We start from the raw sequence: 25,582 nt of genomic DNA on the forward strand, positions 1-25,582 counted from the left end.
TGTAGCTGTCCAGTTTTCCCAGCACCACTATTGAAGAGGGTATCTTTGCCCCAATGTATATTTTTTCTTCCTTTGTCAAAAATAAGGTACCCATAGGTGCATGGGCTTATCTCTGGGTTATCTGTCTTCTTCCATTGGTCTGTATTTCTGTTTTTATGCCAGTACCATACTGTCTTGATTACTGTAGCTTTGTAGTATAGTCTGAAGTCAGGAAGGTTGATTCCTCCAGCTCCATTCTTCTTTCTCAAGACTGCTTTGGCTATTTGGAGTCTTTTGTGCATCAATATGAATTGTGAAATTTTTTGTTCTAGTTCTGTGAAAAATGCCATTGGTAATTTGATAGGAATCACATTGACTCTGTAGATTGCATTTGGTAGTATAGTCATTTTCACAATATTGATTCTTCCTACCCAGAAACATGGAATATTTCTCCATCGGTTTATGTCACCTTTGATTTCTTTCACCAGTGTCTTATAATTTTCTATATGCAGTTCTTTTTTCTCCTTAGGTAGATTTTTTTCCTAAATATTCATTGTTGTTGCAGTGGTGAATGGGATTGATTCCTTAATTTTTCTTTCTGATTTTTCATTGTTAGTATATAGGAATGCAAGTGATTTCTGTGTATTGACCTTGTATCCCATGACTGCTGATTTCACTGATTAGCTCTAGTAATTTCATGATAGTTTCTTCAGGGTTTTCTATGTATGGTATCATGTCATCTGCAAACAGCGAGAGTTTACTTCTTTTCCAATCTGGATTCTTTTTATTTCTTTTTCTTCTAATTGTCATAGCCAGGACTTCCAAAACTATGTTGAATAATAGTGGTGAGAGTGGACACCGTTGTCTTGCCCCTGATCTTAGAGGGAATGTTTTAGTTTTTCACCATTGAGAATAATGTTTGCTGTGGGTTTATCGTATCTGGCCTTTACTATGTTGAGGTAGGTTCCTTCTATGCCCATTTTTTGAAATATTTTATTCATAAATGGGTGCTGAATTTTGTTGAAGGCTTTTTCTGCATCTATTGAGATGATCATATGGTTTTTATCTTTCAATTTGTTAATATGCTGTATCACATTGATTGATTTGCATATACTGAAGAATCCTTGCCTCCCTGGAATAAACCCAACTTGATCATGAGCTTTTTAACATGTTGTTGAATTCTGTTTGCTAGAATTTTGTGGAGGATTTTTGCATCTATGTTTATCAGTGACATTGGCCTATAATTTACTTTTTCGTTGTCTTTGTCTGGGTGATTGTGGCCTCATAGAATGTGTTTGGAAGTATTCCTTCCTCTGCAATTTTTTGGAAGAATTTCAGAAAAATAGGCATTAGCTCTTCTCTAAATGTTTCATAGAATTCCCCTATGAATTCTGAAGCCATCTGGCCCTGGGTTTTTGTTTTTTGGGAGATTTTTGATCACAGTTTTGATTTTGTGATTGGCTTGTTCATAATTTCTGTTTCTTCCTGGTTCAGTCTTGGGAGGTTGAACTTTTCTAAGACTCTATCCATTTCCTCTAGGTTGTCTACTTTATTAGCATATAGTTGCTCATAATCTCTTATGATCATTTGTATTTCTGAGTTGTCTGTTGTAACCTCTCCTTTTAATTTCTAATTTTGTTGATTTGATTTTTCTCCCTTTTTTTCTTGATGAGTCTGGCTAGTGGTTTGTCAATTTTGTTTATTTTCTCAAAGAAAATGTTCAACTTTCAAACTTGCCTCTTGCAATGTACTTTGCTCCTCCTGCCTCAAATTCCAATTGAACTCAAAGGAGAACTCCTTTAAAGAGAACTGCAGAAGGAGGAGATGGCGGAAAGAAAAGTGAAAGTGAAGTCATTCAGCCATGTCCGACTCTTTGTGACCCCATGGATTGTAGCCCATGAAATTTTCCAGGCAACAGTACTAGAGTGGGTTGCCATTTCCTTCTCCAGGGGATCTTCCTGACCCAGGGATCAAACCCGGGTCTCCCACATTGCAGGTAGAGGCTTTACCTATGAGCCACCAGGGAGATGGAGAAGAATCGGGTCTAACGATTTACCATCATCTTTGGAAGGAAAAGGATAATAAGCTACCTACAGATCTATGATTTGAGAGGTTATTGAAACCAGAGAAACAGACTTGTCTTGAAATGGCATTGGGTAAAATGACTGTTTTCCAGTGGTCATGTATGGATATGAGAGTTGGACTATAAAGAAAGCTAAGCATCGAAGAATTGATGCTTTTGAGCAGTGGAGTTGGAAAAGACTCTTGAGAGTCCCTTGGACTGCAAGGATATCTAACCAGTCCATCCTAAAGGAGATCAGTCCGGGTATTCACTGGAAGGATTAATGTTGAAGCTAAAACTCCAGTACTTTGGCCACCTGATGCAAAGAGCTGACTCATTGGAAAAGACCCTGATGCTGGGAAAGATTGAGGGCAGGACGAGAAGGGGACGACAGAGGATAAGATGGTTGGATAACATAACCGACCCAATGGACATGGGTTTGGGTGGACTTTGAGAGTTGGTGATGGACAGGGAGGCCTGGCATGCTGTGGTTCATGGGGTCGCAGAGTCGGACATGACTGAGCGACTGAACTGAACTGAAAGTGACTGTTTGTGGATCACTCTCTCATTGATTGCTTGCAGTTTAACTACTGGGAAAAATCAATGGGGGCAAGGCAAGGTCACTCAGCAGCAAATTATCTGCATAAGCATGGAGGGCTGGCCACAGACAGGCACAGGGCTTGACTTTATAACAGCAACCTGGCTGACCCTGGACCCCTCAGGCCCTCTATCTGGGCTCACGTAGCTACAGAAGAGATGTGGGGAAAGAGTCAAGCCCAGTCTACACAAGACACAGAACTTAAAGTTCAACGTTGTGTCATAGTCTCCTGGGGCCACTCTTATAAGCCATCCTCTACTTTTTAGGGGCTGATTTTTCTCTCATCATGCTTCCTTTTTCACATCCTTGAAAAACATGTGAAGTAGGCATCAGACATGATGTTTGGCAATTTTTATGTCCGTTGATTAGTTGAATTTTCACAAGCCCACTTAAGAAAATGGGCCTCAGAGAAGTGTGTGGGATTTGCTGGTGAGTGGTCCACCCTGCCCTCCTTACTAGACCAGTGTCCTCTCCTTCATTTAGTGCCACTCTATAAACGTCTGGAGGTCATTAAACATTGTGCATTTGTGCGTGCTGTCACTTCAGTTGTGTCCAACATTTTGTGACCCCATGCACTGTAGACCACCAGGCTCCTCTGTCCATGGGATTCTCCAGGCAAGAGTACTGGAATGGGTTGCCATGTCCTCCTCCAAGGAATCTTTCCAACCCAGGAATTGAACCTGTGTCTCTTATGTCCCCCGCATTGCAGGTGGGTTCTTATCACTAGCACCACCTGGGAAGACCCCATTAAATATCATAACACAATAATGGACCAATGTGGGCCTCCCCAGGCTCACTGAAGCAGGCTCTGTGGGGTGAAGCTGAGGTTTCCTTTTGGTTAAAAACTCTCCCAGGTGATGCTAGTGTGCTGCTTGGCTGGAGGACCACTGTATGAGACTAGGTGTCTCTCCAAAATGAAAGGTAGAACCAAGGAGAAAAAGTAAAAGAAGACTGACATTGATTGAGCCCCTACTACAGGCCAAGTGCTTAATCTTATCTCATTCTCCCAAGCAACTGGAAAAGGGTTCCAACTTTACAGATGAGAAACTTCTGAGTCATTTAACTATACAGGTGGAGTAATTTCCACCAAATCCCAGAGCTCAGAAGTGGCAGAGAGGAGATGTGTGAGCCCAGGCTGTGTTCATGTTGCTACACCACACAGCTAAGGCACACACCTCTGGCCCACACCAAAGACTCAGAAATTAAGCCAAGCTTGTAAGAACTCAAGCTTGGAACACATTAAAATTTCAGTAGAATGAAGCAGCAAGTTATGGGTTTCCAAGGAGAACAATAAGGCAGAGACACCTGGGAGGAAAGAGAAAGAAGTGATACACCACATGAGAGAAAGAGGCAGAAAGAAAAGTGGCAAAGGGTAAGGAAATACTTATACCACACTCATTGTTCTAATTCTCACAATAACCCCATGCAGTAGGAGCTCTAATTGTCTCTTTTCTGAAGATGGGAAAACTGAGACCCAGGGAGTAACACCCTCAAGTCATACAGCTGGTTAAGTGGCATGTTGTTGCTCAGTCACAAAGTCGTGTCCAACTCTTTGTGACCCCATGAACTGCAGCACGCCAGGCTTCCCTGTCCATCATCTCCCAGAGTTTGCTCAAATTCATGTCCATTGAGTTGATGATCTATCCAACCATCTCATCCTCTGTCGTCCCCCTCTTCTTCTGCTGTCAGTCATTCCCAGCATCAGGGTCTTTTCCAATGAGTCAGCTCTTCACCTCAGGTGGCCAGATTATTAGAGCTTCAGCTTTAGCCTCAGTCCTTCCAACAAACATTCAGGGTTGATCTCCTTTAGAATTGACTGGTTTGATCTTGTGGCATTAGTGTGGATTCAAAATGCAAGTCAGAGTCCCAACTACATACAGTTTACATTTCCCATCACTTTTCAAAGGAAGAGAAAGAAGGAAAAGCCAAGAGGATTTATTTTGTTTAATGCTGAGGCCAGCACATTCCATTCATTATCTTAGTTCAGTTCAGTTCATTTCAGTCGCTCAGTCGTGTCCGACTCTTTGCGACCCCATGAACCGCAGCACACCAGGCCTCCCTGTCCATCACCAACTCCTGGAGTTCACCCAAACTCATGTCCATTGAGTCAGTGATGCCATCCAGCCATCTCATCCTCTGTCATCCCCTTCTCCTCCTGCCCCTAATCCCTCCCAGCATCAGAGTCTTTTCCAATGAGTCAACTCTTCGCATGAGGTGGCCAAAGTACTGGAGTTTCAGCTTTAGCATAAGTCCCTCCAATGAACACCCAGGAGTGATCTCCTTCAGGATGGACTGGTTGGATCTCCTTGCAGTCCAAGGGACTCTCAAGAGTCTTCTCCAACACCACAGTTCAAAAGCATCTATTCTTCGGTGCTCAGCTTTCTTCACAGTCCAACTCTCACATCCACACATGACCACTGGAAAAACCATAGCCTTGACTAGATGGACCTTTGTTGGCAAAGTAATGTCTCTGCTTTTCAATATGCTATCTAGGTTGGTCATAACTTTCCTTCCAAGGAGTAAGTGTCTCTTAATTTCATGACTAAAATCACCATCTGCAGTGATTTTGGAGCCCAAAAAATAAAGTCTGACACTGTTTCCCCATCTAATTCCCATGAAATGATGGGACCAGAATATATCCATAAATTCAACAAATCACTTTGTCCTTGTGAGGTGACCATGACCTCCAACTTGAGGTACAAAAACAGGCTGGCCACAGTGAAAGTGTCTTGCTTAAGGTCTCCATTAACCTGAAGCAGCAGTTTCAAACCCATGCTCAACAAGAATACTAAATCCAGCAATTGTATTAAAGTACTAAATGCCCAAACCCCCAGCACCTAGGGCTTGTCAAAGGGATAAATAAAACATGGGAAAAACTTTGAACTGGATTTCACTACACTGATTGGAAATTGAGGTATGACTGGATGAGGACATATTTTAATTTTGTTTGGCCAGGGAAAACTATCAATAGGCAGCAGAAAGTGGTTTGGAAATGAACGTTCTGAATGAGGGCCAGGTATTCTGATCTTTACTGGTTACTTGAATTTGGGCACAATCACCCGGAGAGAAAGTAAATAGCCAGTATAGACAAGGACTTCCCTTAGTGCCCACCCGGGACTGTAAAATGACAGCAGAGTGGCTCACTTTTCTTTGAGTGGGGAAGGTATCCTTGCTTTATAATGTTGTGTTAAGTCTCTACTGCACAATGAACTGAATCAGCTATTTATATGCATAGATCTCCATCTTGGACCTCCCTCCTACCCCCAGACCCCAATGCACCCCTCTAGGTCAGCACAGAGCACTGAGAAAATAAGAAATAAGAAAATAAGCGTAGAAGTGAATAGGGTAAGCCCCCATAACCATTCCTGTGCTATTTATTCCGCAGCTTCCCACTAGTGATCTGTTTTACACATGGCAGTGCACAGAGGTCAAGCTCAATCTCCCAAGTGGCTCACATTTGATTGTATCTGATCCTGAAAACTCAGCTTAAATAATGTTCTTTGATCATGGCTTTCACTCCCCAACTCTTAACACCATAGTGTCCATCTTTAATTGAACTTCCTTTTGAAGTTACACAGTAATATGTGATTTTTGTTTAAAAATAAGTGTAAGAAAATAAGCGTAGAAGTGAGTAGGGTAAGCCCCCATAACCATTATCACAATCAGGTGAGTGGTCTTCCTGGGTTCTTTTCTGTACACTTACAGACACCAAGAGGTTGGTATTATCAAAACCATTTTTTGCCAGCTACATTAGATTCTTTGTTGAATAAACAGTCTCGGTGTATCCCATTCCTATAGGAGCTGAAAGAAGAAAACTTTTAAAACCAAAATGATTACATTTCAGACCCAAGGAAAGTATAAAGCAAAGATATAATTGTGGATGAGAGTAGAAATACTTTTTTCTCAATTTGGAGTCAGAAATAGGATTGAAGCAGCACCAGCTTGTGTCTCTGCAGCTCCTTTTATCACTTTACACAGAGTAAGCATTTAACTAGCATTTCTTGAATGAAAACGAGATCGTCTCCTTTTACAGATTTCATTTTGGATTAAACAGTGTCAATATTAAAAAAAAAAATAATAGAAAACCATGCGTCCACAGGTAAATGTTGTAAGGAGTGCTCCAATGAAAATTAAAAATCTTATCATTCATGTTGGATTATTCAAGCCAGGATTCACTTCCGTTTTTACTGTAAGTGACATATAAAATTAGTCCCATTCCTTTTTACCATTTTTGAGTCTTTGAAACTTTGCCACCTCACTTGTCATATGAATTTTCTTGGAGGGGAGCACTTTTGTTTCCTCAAATGAATTATAAGCTTGGTAAGAGTGGGGAAGTTTCTCACGATTACCTGTGTGTTCTCCCAGCACTCACACGTGTTTTGCACACACCAGATGTTGAATATTGTGACTGTATTAGTTTAGTTTGCTAGGAATGCCATAATGAAGTGCCACAAACTGAGTGGCTTAAGCCATGGAAATGTATTGTCTCACACTCAGGAGGCTAGATATGGAGCTGAGGTGTTGTCAGGATTCCTTCCTTCGAGGCTCTGACCAAAGGATCTGTTCAGGCCTCTCTTCTTGGCTTGTAAATGGCTGTCTTCTCCTGTCTCTTCATATTGCCTTTGTCTTCCTCCATACATGGGTCTGTATCCAAAGCTTCCCTTTTTATTTGGACGCTGGTCATATTGAATTAAAGCCCACTCTAATGACCTCATCTTAATTAATTATATCTATAACAATCCTATGTCAAAATAAGGCCCAATTCTGAGGTATTTGGGGCTAGGATTTTGGCATATGAATTTGGGAGAAGGACACAATTCAACCCAGAATAGTGACCGTCCACAGAATCATAAAATTTCAGAGGGAGACAAGCCCTTAAACTCATTTAGTGATGTCCATCTGATGACTGGATTCTGTCTTACCCCAAGCCAAGAGGAGCGTTTAGAATTTTAATAGTATTTTTAGCAACAGGATTTTAGGGTTGTTTTTGTCTTTTAACATGTCTGTGTATGTTTTTCAGAATGGTTCCCACTGCCTAAGCCTCAGAGCCTTCAGAATGTCTTCAACAGGTAAGAACCACCTTGGAAAGCTTACCTTTCACCAGGGCTGAAGGGACATTTTACTCAGCCTCAGTCCACTGAACACCCAGCCCCTGAGCACCTTGATCTGGGGGCCTAAACCCCATGAAGATGCCTCTTGAAGAGGCAGCCACCTGTGAGTCGGTTAGTTTTTCTCTATGAACCATTTTACTTTCAGTGAGTTTGGTCATTAAAATTGTTTTGTGCCCCTCAACCATGCCTGAGGCCCTGAGAACGAGGGAGTGTTGGCCTGTAAGAAAACCTAGTGGGTTTATTATTCTTCACACAGAGAAACCAAATAACATCATTGAGTGGCTATTGGAAGAGGGGGGCAACATGATTCATGGAGGTCATGCTTTCCCAGGCCCTCTCTACGCAGTCTCAGCTCAGACCAGGGCAGACTTTTATTACCAGCTTTCAACAAATCCCTAGTTTCTTTTGCAAAGTAAAACAGATAATAGAGACATTCCCGGAATAGTTAGCTAACTAAGCTGTGCCAGGCAACCTCAGGGCTAAGAAGAACTCAGTGTTTTCGGACAATGACCAATTACAATAACCAGTATTATTTGATCTGAGAGTAATTAGCCAAGGCTCTGTTCTTTTTGCTTCAGTGAGGAGGCAAAAAGGGCAGTGAGGAAAACATCAGAGACAGGGGAAAGGAGCTCAAATGTCAAAGAAAAACACACTCTCGCAGGTGGAGAGAAGAGAAAGACATCCCAACTGAATGTTTGAACGCTGTTCTTCCCTAAAAATGTGGTAGGGTTTAACCCAGCCCAAGTTGTGTTTGATTTTTTTTTTTCATAGTTACTGTTCATGTGCTTTAAAAAAGCCTCCATAGAGAGTGAATATCAGAGCACAAAGAGTAAAATAGGTCGGAACACAGAACTGTGGACTAGCAAAGGATCTTTTTTTGGGAGGGACGATTCTCCCCAGGGTATCCCCACGCTCCACTCTTATTTTCAAACGCACTATATCACCTGGAACTCTCTTGTTTGGAGACAGGTTCCAGGGAACTGCTGTTTATTATTTCATCCAAGAAGCGCAAACTTTCTCTTGCTAGCATAGTCAGGCTCCCTAACCCCTAGCTAGAGAAATATGGACTTTAGTGCTGTCCTGTGGCTTTCTTCCTTCTCACCACTGGCTTCCAAAGTAATGGTAGCTCCAAAGATGCAGACTCTCTTACTACTCTGTGCTGCTGTTGGCACCGTCGCATGGCAGGAAAATCGCTGCAAGCCCCCCACAGTTACCCTACCAGCCCTTCCTTCCAGGCTGAGTGGGACTTGGACTGGCCCAATACCCCTCCGGCTTTTCTGACCGTATGCAACACCTCTGCCTTAGCCCAGCTGCCTTAGCTCAGACTCTCTTTGCTCAGATTCTCAAAGTGAGGAGTAACGTCTAGAGATGCGCTCTCTCATACCGTAACCACTAACCACATGTGACTGTTTCAATTTAAATTATTTAAAATTAGATTAAAAATTGAGTTACTCTACAGATTGATTGTATAGCATGAGAAATTATATCCAATATCTTGTAATAAACTAGAATGGAGAAAAATCTTCAAAAGAAAACCCCCCAAACTGAATCACAATGCTATACACCTGAAACAAGTGCAATATTGTAAATCAGTTGTACTTCAATTCAAAAAAGCAAAGTTAGTTGCCCAGTTGCACCAGCCACATTTGAAGGGCTCACTAGGCACATGTGAGTAGTGGTTACCATATGAGATGGGGCAGAAATAGACTATTTCCATCATCATGGAGCAGGTGGCACTGGCAGGAGAAACTTGACTGCCAATGCAGGAGACACAAGAGACGTGGGTTTGGTCTCTGAGTCAGGAAGATCCTCTGGAGAAGGACATGGCAACCCACTCCAGTATTCTTGCCTGGAGAATCCCATAGACAGAGGAGCCTGGCAGGCCACAGTCCATGGAGCCGCAAAGAGTTGGACATGACTGAAGCTACTTAGTTCATCCTCACCAGAAGTTTTGTTAGACAGCACTGGCCTAGATTATCACATGAGAAAAGTCTTGGCTTTGAGAAGGGTTTTGTCATGGAAAGGGGACTAATGTTAGGAGGGATGCCCTGGTTTGGGCACATATCCAACTCCACCATCCTATAGTGAAAATGGAGTGGCTAAAAATTTTTTCAGATTTCCCCTGATTCTCCTTGGAGACTGATACTGAGTCCTACTGATTTGTACCTGCTTACCCACTCCAGACTCCTATTTCATTGGCCTGAAAACCTGTGCCTGGGCAGGGCACCTGTGATGGAGAAAATATCCACCAGCCCTTTGGGTTACAATCTCTTAAACTAGCCTCCACCTCTGGTTCCCTTCTCTCCTAACTGGCCTGAAAATTTGCAAGGACTGGGGATTTGCAAATTTCTTCTCTGCCTGAAGTCTGTGAAGCAATTACTCTTGAGTTTGAGAGTAAAGTTCTCTATTTGCAGAAACAGTTTTATGTCATGGGAATCAAATACCTGAAAGTTTTTATGCAAATCTTATGCAAAAAATAGGCAAATTTCTGAGTCAGGGTCAGGGCTTCCAGCATCACTGGATCATGGTACCTGGGGAGGAAAGGGTATCTGTTGATGGCTTCAGGTTGGTGTGTACATTCAGCATTAAGAAAGCCCATCTGTTTTTGTTTATTTGGGGAGTTGCATGGCAATGCAATTTAGTTCTGAAAGTCAGGCATTAGTTCTGCAGTTAACTGCCTCTCAGAATCAGCAGCTTTCTGTCTTGTGCTTTCCACTTGTAAACCTGTCTGTGGCCTCTAGAGATGGGTATACTTGAATGATTGGCACTAGATTAGCAAAGACTTTCAGACTTTGTAAGTAAATAGGAAGCATGAAGACCCACCGGGCTTGCAGGGTCAGCCCCTGCCACTCTCCATGGCTTCACAGCAAGCCCCTCTTCTCTTTATCCCAGGCCCACCAGCTGGCCTTTCTTTCTTTCTTTCTTTAAAATCACTCTTCTCCCTCTCACCCTGGGGGTCTGCAACACCTGCCCCTCCCCCGCCCCATATCCTCCGTTCTCAGCCCAAATGCTGCTTCCTCAGGAGAGTCTTCCCTGACCCCCTCCTAAGTCAAGTATCTAGACCTTCTTCACAGTTGTGTTTATGCATCTGTATGACCATTTAATTAGTGTCTGATTCCTCTACTAGATTAAGCTGCCAGAAAATAGCATTCCTGTATCTCCCAGATCTAACCACCTACATAGTAGTTGCTCAACTAATGGATTTGCTCTACTCCAAATTTATAATTCAGCATAAGGTCAACTTGAGGATTTTTCCTTACTGTAATTTGAGTATTTAATTATCTTTCTTGCTTATGCTCTATCTCCAGGGAAACCAATAGAGCATCTTAGAGAAAGCCCTGGGAGCTGAGCTTCAAAAACGCTGTAAACAAAGCTTTTTCCCCACTCAAGTTTCACCTTCCAGGATCTCTTCTCTCCTTCTTCCCATTCCAGAATTCTGTGCTCACCACCGTTGGAGCCTATTTCCAACTGGGCTTTTCTGCTTGCAAGGGGCTGCTGTATCCCTCAAAGAAAGAATCCTTAATTATATATTTCTGTTTCTATAATTACAATTTCCAGGTCTTTTATGTATACAGGGTAGCCAGAGCCATGGTGGAGGGGTGGACTGGGGGCTGAATGATGGAATGCTGAAGTTTTCCCTTCATCTTAGTCACGGGACAGGTAACAGTTTCAGTGTGGGGGTTATTTTTCCATTTCCATCAACTTTACTAGTCCCAGGAAAATTCTATCTGAAATTTTTCTAGCCATCTCCTTTTCTTTACTTTTCTTCTTTCCCTCTTGACTTTTCAGAAATGAGGCCTCAGGAGAAATTCTCTGTCTCTCTCACTTTTCCAGGCTGGGCAGGGCTCCTGAAGCAGAAGATCTGGCCTCCCAGATGCTGAAGGGCTTTCCAAGAGACCGTGTCTCAGCCCAGGATGCGTTGGTTCACAATTATTTCAGTGTCCTGCCAGCTCAGCTGCACCAGCTTCCAGATGGTGAGTGAATGAATGTGTGTGTGTATGTGCATGGTGGCGGGGGGTGGGATATACATGGACACACACAAGTCTTGGTGTCTGTTTTCTTGAAGCACTGGAGAAGCATAGAATTTGCAACCAGAAACATGCTTAGAGCTGGGAAAAGCAAGATGGGACAAAATCTTGCCCAAGTTTTGTTTGTGGTTTTCTAAAACTCAAAAGCTGAGGGTTGAGGTGACACAGGCCTCCTTGTAACCATCCAAACATTTCCTCTATACACACACTTAGAAAGTAGAAGAGATGAAAGTTGCCTTTCAGTTTGCTTTCCCTAGCATCTGCCAGGAGAAGCCAAACCTAAGTTTCTAGCAATCCCCTTTTCTCTTTCCGTTGAGTAAGATGATAGGTGACATGGATACAGCAGGAGAGGAGAGCTGGGCCTGCCTTGATTGGTAATCTGATGCTGTCCGAGGAAGTGCGGGTGGGGCATGGTGAGAGGGGAGCATCCTCCCAGGCTAGATGCGCCCGGAAAGCACAAGTTACTCAGAAATCAGCCTTGCTGCCCGGGCCTGAAGTCATCCTCCAAATCTGAAAACTGCTGAAGGATCATGTGGCTGGAGCGCTCCTCATGTTTCTCAGAATGTGGCAAGGAACGGCTGTGCGGAGGTTGTGGGTACTGCAACCACGGCCCTGGCTGTTTGCCTGGGACCCTCCTTAGGTGGGGTTGCTTTCAAAACACCCACCATTCAAGTGAAAACAGTTTTTAGAAGTCCTGAGCCAGAGAAAAGAAAGCTAAGGAAGGTTGTAGGGGCTCTGACTGAGAGGAGGAAACTGGGATGGGGTGTGGTCACGAACTACTGACCAAGAGGCTCAGACGTAGGGTCTGACTGATGTCTCCAGGATTTGCAGGCACAGCTCCACAGTACCTGGGATGTGATTTTGCATCTGTCCAAATCTTTTAATTTGAGGTTTCTCGAGGTATTTTATTATTAAAGTGAGTCATTTAGAATCTCTAAAATTAACCATAATCATACAACCGAGGTTAATGTCATACTTAACCCTGTAAGAAGAGTCGATCATCAGTATTTATTAAGTTGCCGTTAAGTGTCAAGAACATATTAAGTGCTATAACATTTGAGGGAAAAAGGAGGCTTGTCCTTGACCTCAAGGAGCATATGAAGTGGGAGGAAAAGAGGGTGAGGAAGAGGAAACAGGACACCCTCGTACACATATTAGCACAAATCATATCTAAACAGCTAAAGTCTGTGCATAATCAGCTACAGATGTTCAGAGAGTATGTGTGCACTGAAGGCAGTCCTCGGAGGAACCGCTGTAGAATAACTCCAGTAAGACAGATGACACTGGAGGTGACTCCGGACAGGAATTTGGAAGAAGGGGAGGGACACGGTTTGGCATATGGGTAGACTAAGAGACATTCCAGGCGACTTAACAATTCTTACTCCCTTCTTGGTACCTCCTCCCAAGCTTAATCCCCATCCCCCACTCCTATCTTAATACCCTCTTCCCAGTCTGAGCCCCAAGATTCCCCCTTCTTAGCCTTCTTCTCTTGAGAATGGGACTTTTCTAACTCCCACTTCACGCAAATATACACACTGAGGGTGTGCACACACACATTCACACCCTTTCTCTCCACTTAACAACATATCTCCCATGGAGAGACATATATAAAGAAATAAATATAAATAAATCCTCCTCCTGGATTTATTATTCTAGGTCCTGAGAATTACTGAGGACCTTCAGAGTTTTCTGGGTACCAGATTTTCCTTTAGAGTAATTAGCAGGAAACAATCGCTGTGCAAACGGGATGTGTTTGTTAGAAACTCGGGTTTTGATTCTTCCTGGTCATCTGAAGCAAAGTCACCAACAGAGGGGCTCCATTGTACGTGTGTGTGCCTGTGTGTGCATACACACGCGGGCACAGGAGAGGGACCCATCTGTATTCCTCCTCTGTTCACCCAGCCACAGAGCCCAAATCTACTTTGACACTTTTAGAAAAATGAAAAGATGGAATCTTGCAGGAGCCTGCCTGTGCTGAGGGGGGAGATGAGGAGTGCTCACAGCAGGAGGGAAGTTGACTTTTCTTTATACATATAGGGGTTTTTCCATGCAGAGTTTAAATTATGCCTGATAAAAGGAGTTTCGTGGATGTTTCAGTTCTTTCAAATTCTCCTGGCTTCCTCCCAATTAAATGAGGTTTGTCAAAGCCACAGGGCTCTGCTGCTGCTGCCTCGGCCGACAAGCACTTCCTGCAGCGACATCTCGAATCCCCAAGGGAGAAGATGAAAGGGCCAGCACCAAGAGACAGGGGAAGGGGGGCAGATTGTGTGTGAGTGTGTGTGTGTGTGTGTGTGTGTGTGTGTGTGTGTGCACGCGTGCATGCGCGCTTGGGGGAGGGCAGTGTGCAGAAACAGGTTTAGATACAGATTGACAGACAGGACGTGGACAAGAAGATGGGGAAAGCACAACTAACTACCAGGGAAAGTGGAAAGAAAAATCGAGGAAGAGAGAGCAGCACTGAGGCCAGTTTGGGCACCCTGAGAACCACGTGTGACATGATGTCACCATGTCTTCTAAGCGTGCCCTCTCTTGGCCTGGCAGTGCCAGTCTACGTTTTCATTGTTCATGGCAATGAGCCTTTATTAAGGGCCTCCTTTGCAGATAGGGTGAACCAACGGGTCCTCTCAGTTCCCAACCCTCAGGGACCCAGAGTCCCCATCCCAGGGGTGGGCTGCTCCAGGCGTAAGGACTGTGCAAAAGTCAGATATGCTCTTGTGAGTGCTTTGTAAAGAGAGTTTCCCTGCCATAATTATGCAAGAAATTTTGCTCTCTGGTGGCAGTATGGAATCACTTAGTGGGTTATATTTGTATCATTTTATTATTCTGGCTTTATTCCTGTTGCAGAATAACAAAGTTGTCACTTTAAAATATATTCTGTTTCCCCTTTGATCTGGGAGATGCCAGCTCTTATTGTCTGCCCTCTGACGAAGACAATTTAAGCATGAAGCCTGAGTCTGGGAACTGTGAGAATAGTGGAAGGACAGTCTACATCCCAGCAAAAGCGTGGCACACAAATCCACCCTGCAAACGCCAGGGCTGTTCCTATCCATCCATGTGTGTTTTCATGAAGCTGAAGTCCGAAATACCACTGTCCCGAGGCTGTGGAAGTAAACTTATGGCCAGAAGAAATTGATGGGGAAGGATCACTTGCCACAAAATCCAGGAATTCTAGGCTTAGTTCCCCTTTGGAGAGCAATCGTAAGTGGAAAAGCGTGATTACTAGAATGGCAAGCATGTGGAAATTTCTGCCAAGCGCTGACATCCTCCCTTATTGACTCTTGAACACCTGAAGAAACATTTGTGGAAGGAGAAATTATTGGTAGTCTCTCTCAAAACACACCCAACAGCAAGCTAATTGCTTTTGCAGATGGCCGGGGAGACGTTGTACCCACACAGCCATCGGCTTATGGCCACACTTGTGGCCCTCACAGCTGAGCCAGCAGTGCAAGACGTCAGCTGGGGCAGCTAGGACCTAAAATTAGGCCCTTGGCAACTCTCTAATCTTAGCTGCAGGTTCAGCTTCTTCGTTTAATTCCCTTTGCCCTCAGCATGAACTTGGGCTCTGGGAAAAGAACGCTGCTTAATGATTTGAAAGTGAGGGGAGTAGAAAATCATTAAGTTGCCCCTTCTAGAAACTGGCTCCACTCAGTTCTTGCCAGACTTCCAAATGTTACCCTTGGAAAGTTAAGACTAATTTTGGAACGGAGCCATTTGGAACCAGACACTGATCCAGAAAAGTTTTTTTGTTTTTTTTTTTTAAATCTCAGGCAGTAAATGCCACGTGATTTAAGAGTCTGGTGCTTAAGCCATGGTCCTTGATCGTCAGAACATCAAAGGCTGTCTCTTTCTGTGGGTTGGTCCCATTTTGCTTTCCAAATCCCAGGCTTGAGCCTCTCCCATTCCTTCCTGGACTAAATCCCCCTTCTCCTTTAAAACAGGTTTCAGCATCTTAAAAAAAAATTAAAGCTTAAAAGCTTGCAATTTTTTCACAAGTAATTTTGCAAAAACAATTTACTGGAGTTCTTTTTGTCATCACATACTTTGGTACCTGTAGGTATGGCATTGACCTCTACCCTGGAGAAGGAAATGGCAACCCACTCCAGTATTCTTGCCTCGCGAAGTCCATGGACAGAGAAGCCTGGCGGACTACAGTCCATGGGGTCTCAAGGAGTCGGACTCTACTGAGCAACTAACTAACACTTCATCACATCACTCCACTGTCTATACTCTGGTAATTCATCAGCAGGCCATATTCATTTTGCCTCCTTAAAATCTGAGAAATTTTTTGTTTTGCTCCAATAATAGAACTTTCAGCCTTCTTTTAATAATATCTCGTTAATATATTTAAAGGTTCCTCCATATCACATTAGAAAGCTGGGTTCCCTTGACCTTTCTCTCCACATACACAAACCCCAGCATAGATTCTGTTTCTTTTACCTTTTAATTATTTTGTTTCATTATTCTATTCTGAACCTATTCCAACTATTCTGCTTATCTCTGAGACTATGAACCCACCACAGGCTCAGGTTTCTAACAGAGTGGGAGAATTATTTTCCAGTTCATTCATGGAAGATTTGCTGAGGGTCTGTTAAATATGAGGGGCTTCTCTGGTGGCTTGGTGGTAAAGAATCCACCTGCTAATAGGGTCACGTAAGAGACTCGGGTTCAGGCCTTGAGTCAAGAAGATCCCCTGCAGAAGGAAATGGAAACCCACTCTAGTATTCTTGTCTGAAAAATCTCATGGACAGAGGAGCCTGGCAGGTTACAGTCCATGCAGTTACAAGACTGAGCAACTAAGCACTTGAAGATTAGATTAGGAGACTGAAGGACACAAAAATGAATCAGTCTTAGACTCTGTCCTCAAAAAGCTTGCAGTCCTTAAGGAAATGAGACAAGAAGATGAGCAGCCGTAGACCAAGTGTGAAGTGCTCTGGGAGTTCAAAGGAGGTGAGATTAAACTCCAGCTGTAGGGGCCCAGGATGGGTCTGCGAGGTCTTGAAAGATGATAAAGTGAAAGTCGCTCGGTTGTGTCCAACTCTTTGTGACCTTGTGGACTATACAGTCCATGGAATTCTCTAGGCCAGAATACTGGAGTCGGTAGCCTATCCTTTCTCCAGGGGATCTTCCCAACCCAGAAATCAAACTGGGCTCTTCTGTATTGCAGGCAGATTCTTTACCAACTGAGGATCAGGGAAGCCCTGAAAGATGATGGGGCGGAAGGATATCCAGGGAGAGGAAAGTCATCCTCCTCTGAATGCCATCTAATGTCATCCAAAGGTGTCTTCTTTGTTATAGTGCAATCCTGACTCATATTCCATCCTAAGTTTTACTCTTTGTCACTGTATACCTTCTTGCAATGGCATTCAATTTAAACGTTCTTTAACATGTACTAGAAAAGCTTAGTTTTACTGTTTGTGTGCTAATGATGTCAAATCTTACTCAGTTTATTGCTTTTATTGTCTAGTCTAGTCAAAGTTTAACCAGCATATTTTGTCATTCCACAGGTTAGGTTTTAGAGGTTGGGTTTGGTGGGGAAGGGAGATTCCAAGCCAAGTCTCTCAATCCTATTCTGTTTCTAGGAGTTTGTAATTTAACTCAGACCACTCTGTCTACACTCTTTGGAAAAGACTCTGATGCTGGGAGGGATTGGGGGCAGGAGGAGAAGGGGACAACAGAGGATGAGATGGCTGGATGGCATCACCAACTCGATGGACGTGAGTTTGAGTGAACTCCAGGAGTTGGTGATGGACAGGGAGGCCTGGCGTGCTGCAATTCATGGGGTCACAAAGAGTCAGACATGACTGAGCGACTGAACTGAACTGACTCTGTCTACTTTTTAAATCCTCCACTAATCAGTACTTAAGAAGCAAGTTAGAAAGTATCCTCTATAACACACTTCTTCACCTTCTACGCTCAGTGTTGTCCCCAGCCCATTTTAATACACTAGCATACAAGTTATTGGGTTGTGATTTGGCTTATGTGTTGTGTAGAGTTGCCTTGGTAGGAAAAGTCTGACTTAAACAAGTTCCTCAGCTCTACCAAGCTCTTAAGTTGGTTAAATTTGTTAGCATCATGAACTGAATCTCCAAATAAAGATAAATGCTTCAAGAAGGAGTTAGAGACCCTTTGACAAGAAAAGGATCTTGGGACTCGCTGTTCTATATCTTCATTATATGGATGAGACCCTAACACCCATAGAAGAAGAAGAATGTCTGCTATTTCTTGGACATCTATGTGTTTTACATAAATTCTCATTCAGTATAGATAGTAACTGGCAAGGATGGAGCTGTTTTCCTAATATTACATATTAAAAAATTGGGGCCAATTACTCAAAGTTATACAGCTAGTAAGTGGGAAAGGCAAGATTTGACTGTAGGTCAGACTCCCAAGCCACTCTCTTCCACTCCTCATGCTAGGGAGGATGTCACATGCCCCCAGGTAACATATTTAATATCTCACAACTAAGAGGACTCAATCTTATCTTTAGTAAAGATTCAAACTCCTGATCTCTTCCTTAGTCTTTAATGTTATCTTGTCTTTATTAGGGTTTTGTTTTGTTGGTTTTTTTTGCGGGGGGGCGGGGTGGGGTGGGGTGGAGGTGGGGAGTAACACAGTCACCCTTGGGTTTTAAGATTTCTTAATCAGTGGTGGTTATTATTTTTTCCTTACTATTACTTATTCGGAGAAGGAAATGGCACCCCACTCCAGTACTCTTGCCTGGAAAATCCCATGGATGGAGGAGCCTGGTAGGCTGCAGTCCGTGGGGTCACTAACAGTCAGACACGACTGAGCGACTTCACTTTCACTTTTCACTTTCATGCATTGGAGAAGGAAATGGCAACCCACTCCAGTGTTCTTGCCTGGAAAATCCCAGGGATGGGGGAGCATGGTGGGCCTCCGTCTCTGGGGTTGCACAGAGTCGGACACAACTGAAGCGACTTAGCAGCAGCATTACTTATTCAGTTTTGTCAGAAAAATATCAGGAATCAAATCCAACAGAAAATTGGGCAAACATATAAAATGGCAAATTACACAAAGGAAATGAAAAGAGCACACTAACACATGGGATAAATAGGCAGTCAAACTAGTGACTAAATAAATACAAATAACTGTTATAGTAGCTATTTTTCCCTTCAACTGAATGACTCCCGGTGCTGGGGAGGTTGTAGTAAGATGACTCTTTGCAGACGGTGGTTTTAGTTGGGGCAGCCTTTGCAAAGCATTTTGCCATACCTACCAGGAACCATAAAAATAACATTCAACCTTATACTTAGGTTCCTGGAAATCATCCAAAGAAACAATTGAACAGGGGGGCAGGGAGGAACCCTAGATGCACAAAAATGTTCATTGCAGTGTTGTCTATAATTTTTTTTAAATAAAGAAACCAAATATTCAACAGCAGAACTGGTTGGATAGATACTATTATATTGACTCAGCATACAGTACTATATAACCATTTAAAATGGTAATTCGCAGGAGTGTGGAGTAGTATGGAAATGTTTATGCTATGACACAAGCTAAAAGAAAGTAGGATACAAAATTGCATATTATAACGCACCGGTGAAAATGTATTATGCATATCAACAAAACTGGATTGTAGAGTACAAAACTAAAAATGCTCTTCTTGTTAAAGGGAATGGTGGGTAATTTTTTCCTTTTTTCAGTTTTCTTTCATGTAGATGTTATATTGCCTTTAGTGTTTAAAGGAATGAGGTAAGACAAATGGTGCAGGGAGTTCAAGCTCTGAATCGAGAGTTAAAGAACCTAAGTTTTCTTCTTTTCTCCTCCAGCATCACATGCATTATTGGCCTTCATAAATCTCAGTTTCTCAGTCTGCACAATGGGTTAACATTAGTTTTCTGTACCCCAGATTAACAGAATGTTTATTTTATACAGCTTTTAACTCACTGAATTCAAGAGTTCAATGTAAATGTGGTCCTGGGAGAATGAGAGGAGGGAGGGAGAGGAAAAGATAAATAGGCACTAATTAATTTTAAAAGGAAAGATCATCTGCTTTAATCGGAAATGCATATGTGCTATGCCCCTAGTCAGAGTTTTAAGTGCACTCCGTGTTAGTTAGCAACTTCAATTTAAAGTACTGTGTGATCCTTTGGGCTTTGAAGATATGAAGCCTATATACATACACATGAGCTAAAATTACCGCGCAGTCACGGAGGCTGTGTGCACTCTGAATGATTAAATGCACTAAGCAACTCCAGCTGATGGACTGATGATGTGCAAGAGCAGCGCAAAAACCACGTGACAAGGGAAATTACAAGACATTTGGAAATGATGGTTTAATTTCCAAGCTTTCTTTTCTACTTGTGCTTTCTCTTTCAGCCACAACAGGCTAGTAGAAGAGATTTGATTATCTTGTTTCCTGTGAAAGGTTATTTAGCCCCTCAATCCCATTAAGTCACTCTCTGCACTCCAGTGCACTGAGACTCCACCAGGTTATCAGCCCAGGAAGAGTAAATGGAGACACCAGGATCAGATTTCTAAAGGAAGGAAAGTTAAAGCAAAGTTTGAAAGCGGTGACAGCCAACAGCCAGGAGCTTAGAACTCAATTAGACTGAAAGATAACTATCTCATTATCTCATTCCGAAATGATCTAAATACATAAGAATCTAAAAGTTTTAAATAAACTTGTCCTACTGACTGTCTAGATGACTGAATTTCCCTTCTCGAAAAAATTTTTAACACTCGCTTTTGTATTTATTTATTCTAAGCGCAAAGCAGCTTCGATAATTATGCTGTCAGATTCAGTAAGCTAATGAGCAGTCAGCGAATGGAAGGTTTTGCATTTGTGAGATTGCTACAGGAGAACCACTCAGCTGCTTTTTTCCTTGTTTCTTTTTTTTCTTCCCTCTTGTTTTCTTTTTCTTTTTCTATGAGTTGGGAAGGAGAGTCGAGCAGTCCGTGGCCAAATTGGAATCCCTTTGATTAACTGGTTGCTTTCCCAGCACTGTTCTGCCACACGTGTCCCCCCTCCCCGCCACCAATCCTCCTTCCCGTCTCCTCCCTCCCTGTCTGTCTCTCTCTTTCTCTCTGCCCCCCTCTCTCTGTCTCTGCCTCTCTCTCCCTCCCTGTCTGTCTCTCTCTTCCTCTCGCCCTCCCCTCCCTCTTTTTCTGCTCTCTCTCCCCCATCTCCCTCATTGGTGCTGAGGAACTGTTGATTTTGAGGGACATTTTTCATGTCACTGTCCCCAAGGCAAGAGGATGTATCTCCCTGAGGGAAGTTCCCAAAATGATTTGGACTTGAGAGCCAATTTGAGAGTTATCTGTAAAGCTTAATATGCACTGCTTATTTGAACTGTTGATGCTACAACAGGAGCTGAAAAGAAAGTAGAATACAAAATTGCGCATCATAATGTGCCTGGGAAAATACATTATGCGTATCAACAAGACTTGATGCCTTCCCCTTCCAGTCTGGCAGATATGTAATTCCAAACCCAAGGAGTCAGGGTTTATCCCAGGCAGCTGAGACAGAGCAGGCATTGCAGGTTTATTTCTCCCCTTTTGGTGTGAGGAGCTTCCAGCAAACAATATTGATGCATTTTATGCTTGTAGTGCACCAAAGCTGGGTCTTCTTTTTTTGTGAAATTGTGCAGTATTTAGAGCAACTGGTCTGTGCAGCTTGTGAGCCTTGGAAAACTGGTGCCCAGGTAGAAAGATGTCCTGAGCAGGTTTTATCGATGCGCTTTCGTGGCAATGTGGCTGCTGTCCCTGGAGATTTTCTCAGATGGTATCTGTGCTGATGCTACTAGCTAATAACAGTGGCTAGTTAACTAGTTAATAGCTAGTTAATAACAGTGGCTACTAGTTATTAAAAATATAGGGTGTGGGACTCACTTGGTAGTCCAGTGATTAAGACTCCATGCTTCCACTGCAGGGAGCCCAGGTTTCATCCCTGGTCAGGGAGCTAAGATGCCACAAGCAGCAAGGTATAGCATGTGTATCTTATTGCACTGCTCTGGAAACCCCAATAAAAGCTATAATAAAGGAATTTAGTTTAATTAATTATATATATAAATGGGCTTCCCAGGTGGGCCTAATGGTAAAGAACCCACCTGCCAATGCAGAAAGACACAGGAGACATGGGTTCAATCCCTGGGTTAGGAAGACTCCCTGGAGGAGGGCATGGCAACCCACTCCAGTATTCATGCCTAGAGAATCCCGTGGATGGAGGAGCCTGGTGGGCTACAGTACTTAGGGTCACAAAGAGTTGGACATGACTGAAATGACTTAGCATACACACACACACATATATATAGTATCAGAACAACCCAAGATGTTTGGCATGTATTATCTTCTTTAAACTTACAGCAATCTGCCCAGAAGTTTTATTATCCCCATTTTGCAGGTGAGCTCCTTAAAATGTTAACTTTTAGGGAACTTGGCCCATATCTTTAGCATAATAAGCACCCAGGAATAATACCCATTTAACAAACAAACAAATATTACCCATTTAACCCATTTATAAAAATGCAAACTGCCAGCATTCTGAGCTAACCAAATGTATAATATACATATATTCCGCCCCCCCCCATTTTTTAATTTACAAAAGTTACACTTTAGAGTCTATTTAAATAGATTGCCAAATGAATCTAATGTAACAGAAATTTGAAACTTTCCAAAATGTATCTGACCTAGCACCAGGCTCACTGCAGGTCGTCACTGGGACTCCTCAGCTTGATTCTGGCCCTTGTTGTTAGTGTGTGTGCGCCTCCCAGTTCTGCTCCTAGTTTCACCACTTTCAACACCAAGCCTAATGCCTTACCCAAGTGTTCATTCGGTAAATACGCATTGAAATGAATTGAATCAAACAGAAGGCACTGAACAGCTATTCAGTAAAGCGAGTTATCCGTGAGTCAGTGTAAGTTATTGGTGGATAAATCCGGCTCACATTTTGACATCTCTTTGGGTGACAAATATTACAACAGACATAAAAAAAAAACACCGTGAAAAATCCCAGGAAATAATATGTTGGTGCTTTCCTCTTTTGTTTCCTACAGAGGAATCGTTGTTTACAGTTTCAGGAGTGAGGCTGAAGCCAGAAATGTGTGACCTTTTGGCCTCCTACCGGAAAGGTCACCACCCAGCTGGGTATAGCAAATGCTGGTAAAAAGACAGGGTGAGATTACCAAGATCTTCCAGGTAAGTGGTTCCAACAGTGTGGGCCCTATGGATGGAACTGAAAGTTATTCACTATCCAGTGAATACCTGGTTCCTGGGTTCAGAGACCTCTGTCCTGTGCCTGGCTCTTCATTCTCACTCTGGGCACAGAGGCCTAGGCTCCACAGGCTGTGAGAGGAGGTGGCATCAGCATGCATCAGCTCCTCCTCCCAGGGGAGGGACAAGACTCCTAAGATGACCCTTACATGTCATTGTAAGGCCTTGAGCTGATGCACTGGAATACAGGACTCCATTGGCATGTTGCTGCTGCTGCTAAGTCACTTTAGTCGTGTCTGACTCTATGTGACCCCATAAACGGCAGCCCACCAGGCTCCCCCGTCCCTGGGATTCTCTAGGCAAGAACACTGGAGTGGGTTGCCATTTCCTTCTCCAATGCATGAAAGTGAAAAGTGAAAATGAAGTTGCTCAGTCATGTCCGACTCTTCGCGATCCCATGGACTGCAGCCTACCAGGCTCCTTCCTCCATCCATGGGATTCTCCAGGCAAGAATACTGGAGTGGGGTGTCATTGCTTTCTCCGCCACTGGCATGTTAAGTTCCCTTAACTATGTAGTTCTCACTGTCAGCTGACAAGACAAAAATCAGAGGTCAGGGTGACCAGCTGTCCCCATTTGCTTGAGACCAAGGGGTATCCCAAGATGTGGGATGTTCAGTGCTGAAACAGACACAGTCCTGGATAAACCAGGATGGTTGGTCACCATAGCGGTACAAATTACCACCTGGCTTGCCCCCAGGTGCCAGAGAAGACCTGATTCAGAGTCTAGCCCCACCTAGGAGGTGGTTTTGGAGGATTGTGAAAATCCAGTCATCACCACTACAGGCTTTTGCACCACTGGTTACAGAGTGTCCTCTCCAGGGCGCACTCTGGGAACCACCAGGACCTCTTGGTCCTGGGAGACAGGAGCCATCCACCAATGTCACAGACTTGGTTGCTCTCAGGAGTCTCCTCCATCAGCCCAGGGCAGCACAAGCTTCCAAGGCAATCCTGAGGGACAAGGGTGCTGTGGAGGTTTTTGCCAAAGCTTCCATACCCTAGAGTTCTGCTGGTAGGCACAGGAAGCCAGGAGGGACAACTCCTAAAGCCACCATAGTCCAGACTTTCGTAGATCTTATAGGAGCATTTCCATGGTGAGTAGAGGGGACAGTAATCTAGACAGAGGAGTCAAGGTGAGACCCATACACAGAGCCAGCCATCCCTGTAGGTGACTCTGGCTATACCCCAGACCACAAACAAGCCTAAGGTTTGATCACACATCAGGCAACTACAGCTTGCCATTCTTCCCAACAGAACTTTTGGGGTCTAAAAGGCAATGACTGGCATGCGCCCTGCACCACCCTTGCCCTAACGTCATTCACATAGCAGGATTCAGTTCTTTGCCAGTTTCTCTGTTAAAGACATATACACATCAAGAATGTCTGCCTTTTGGATTTTCTAAGATCATTGTGTTTAGAAATTTGGGGAGATCAGGGAAGTTTAGAATTATAGTTCTTCCTCAGCTATAATTCTGAAGTTTATATTTTGACAATATACAACTGGAATTACAATGGGCAATACAATAATAATATGGTATTTCCCAAGTAAAATATTTTCTAGAGCAGAGATTTTACTGTGTAATTATGTCAGTTTTAAACCCACTAGTTATGAGAGTAGGATGTACTTTTGCTACATTCTATAGCATGAAGGATTTGCCCTTGATAAAATTATCAAAGACATTGATGGAAATGGTCTTGGATGGTAGTGCTACATAAGAATTAATAATTAATTAATTCTATTGAGTTGTTATTTTGTTTTACTAAGCAGCCAGAAGGTAGGGAGATTACCCGCCTCTCTGAACTACAGTCAAAGAATCATTACCTGTAGGTGTAAATTGGTCACAATAGAAAATCAATTAAAAGCAGCATGACAAATGTGATGCCTATGCCAGCAATTGAAGAAGCGAGAAGGCAGGCTGAATATGCATTGGAGTAATCTGATGTCCCTAGGCCTTCAGTACTAATGTAAGGAGATAAACCCGTAGAAGATGAACCACAATAAGGAAAGGCTGGAGCAATTAAACTGTTTAATAAATGGCTTGGGATGATCAAAATCTGGAAGTGCCAGAGTGAGGGACTAAAAGTGGTTTTCACATGGACACTTGGGGCCTGTAAATCTTTTCCACTAAATTGAATTTATGTTAAAATATTCACTTTTCAGGAGATTCAAAATGTAAATTGGGATATTAGGACTTATAACTAGCAGCAATCCCTGAAAATTAAGACTCGGAAAAGATCCTCAAAATGTCAGTTTCAGGTATGGAAAAAATGTGCACTAACATCTACAACAGAGAAATAGGACTAAAATTTACTGGCAACATAACATGTGCCAAGCACTTTACAAACAGTGCTTCAAAGCTTGATGTGTTTTGAACAGTTAGGGTGTGGTGAGGTATAACTATAGTTTGTACATTTGGAGATAAATTTTTATTATTTTTAAAGCTTTCTTAGGGAAAGCTTTCTTAGTTCTTATTACCAGGGTAAGATGCTACCTCTGTTCATATCTGTTATCAAGCTTTCTATCAATATCTGTGTAATTCCATCAATAACTTTGCGACAATATTACACAGAATTTC

The 25,582-nt window shown here is 43.0% G+C and overlaps 1 protein-coding gene across 1 annotated transcript in view; it reads left to right on the plus strand.

Moving 5' to 3' along the window:
• CDK15 (cyclin dependent kinase 15) overlaps positions 1 to 22,903 on the plus strand; it is a 91,153-nt gene extending 68,250 nt beyond the window's left edge. The window contains exons 11-13 of the mRNA XM_052635654.1: positions 7,660 to 7,708; positions 11,585 to 11,724; positions 22,794 to 22,903. Of these exons, the coding sequence (XP_052491614.1) occupies positions 7,660 to 7,708; positions 11,585 to 11,724; positions 22,794 to 22,903 (299 nt within the window). The remainder of the gene's footprint in view (positions 1 to 7,659; positions 7,709 to 11,584; positions 11,725 to 22,793) is intronic.
• Positions 22,904 to 25,582: the final 2,679 nt, after the last annotated feature.

The sequence above is a fragment of the Budorcas taxicolor genome, chromosome 2 (genome assembly GCF_023091745.1).
Source record: "Budorcas taxicolor isolate Tak-1 chromosome 2, Takin1.1, whole genome shotgun sequence".
Classification (NCBI taxonomy): Eukaryota; Metazoa; Chordata; class Mammalia; order Artiodactyla; family Bovidae; genus Budorcas; species Budorcas taxicolor.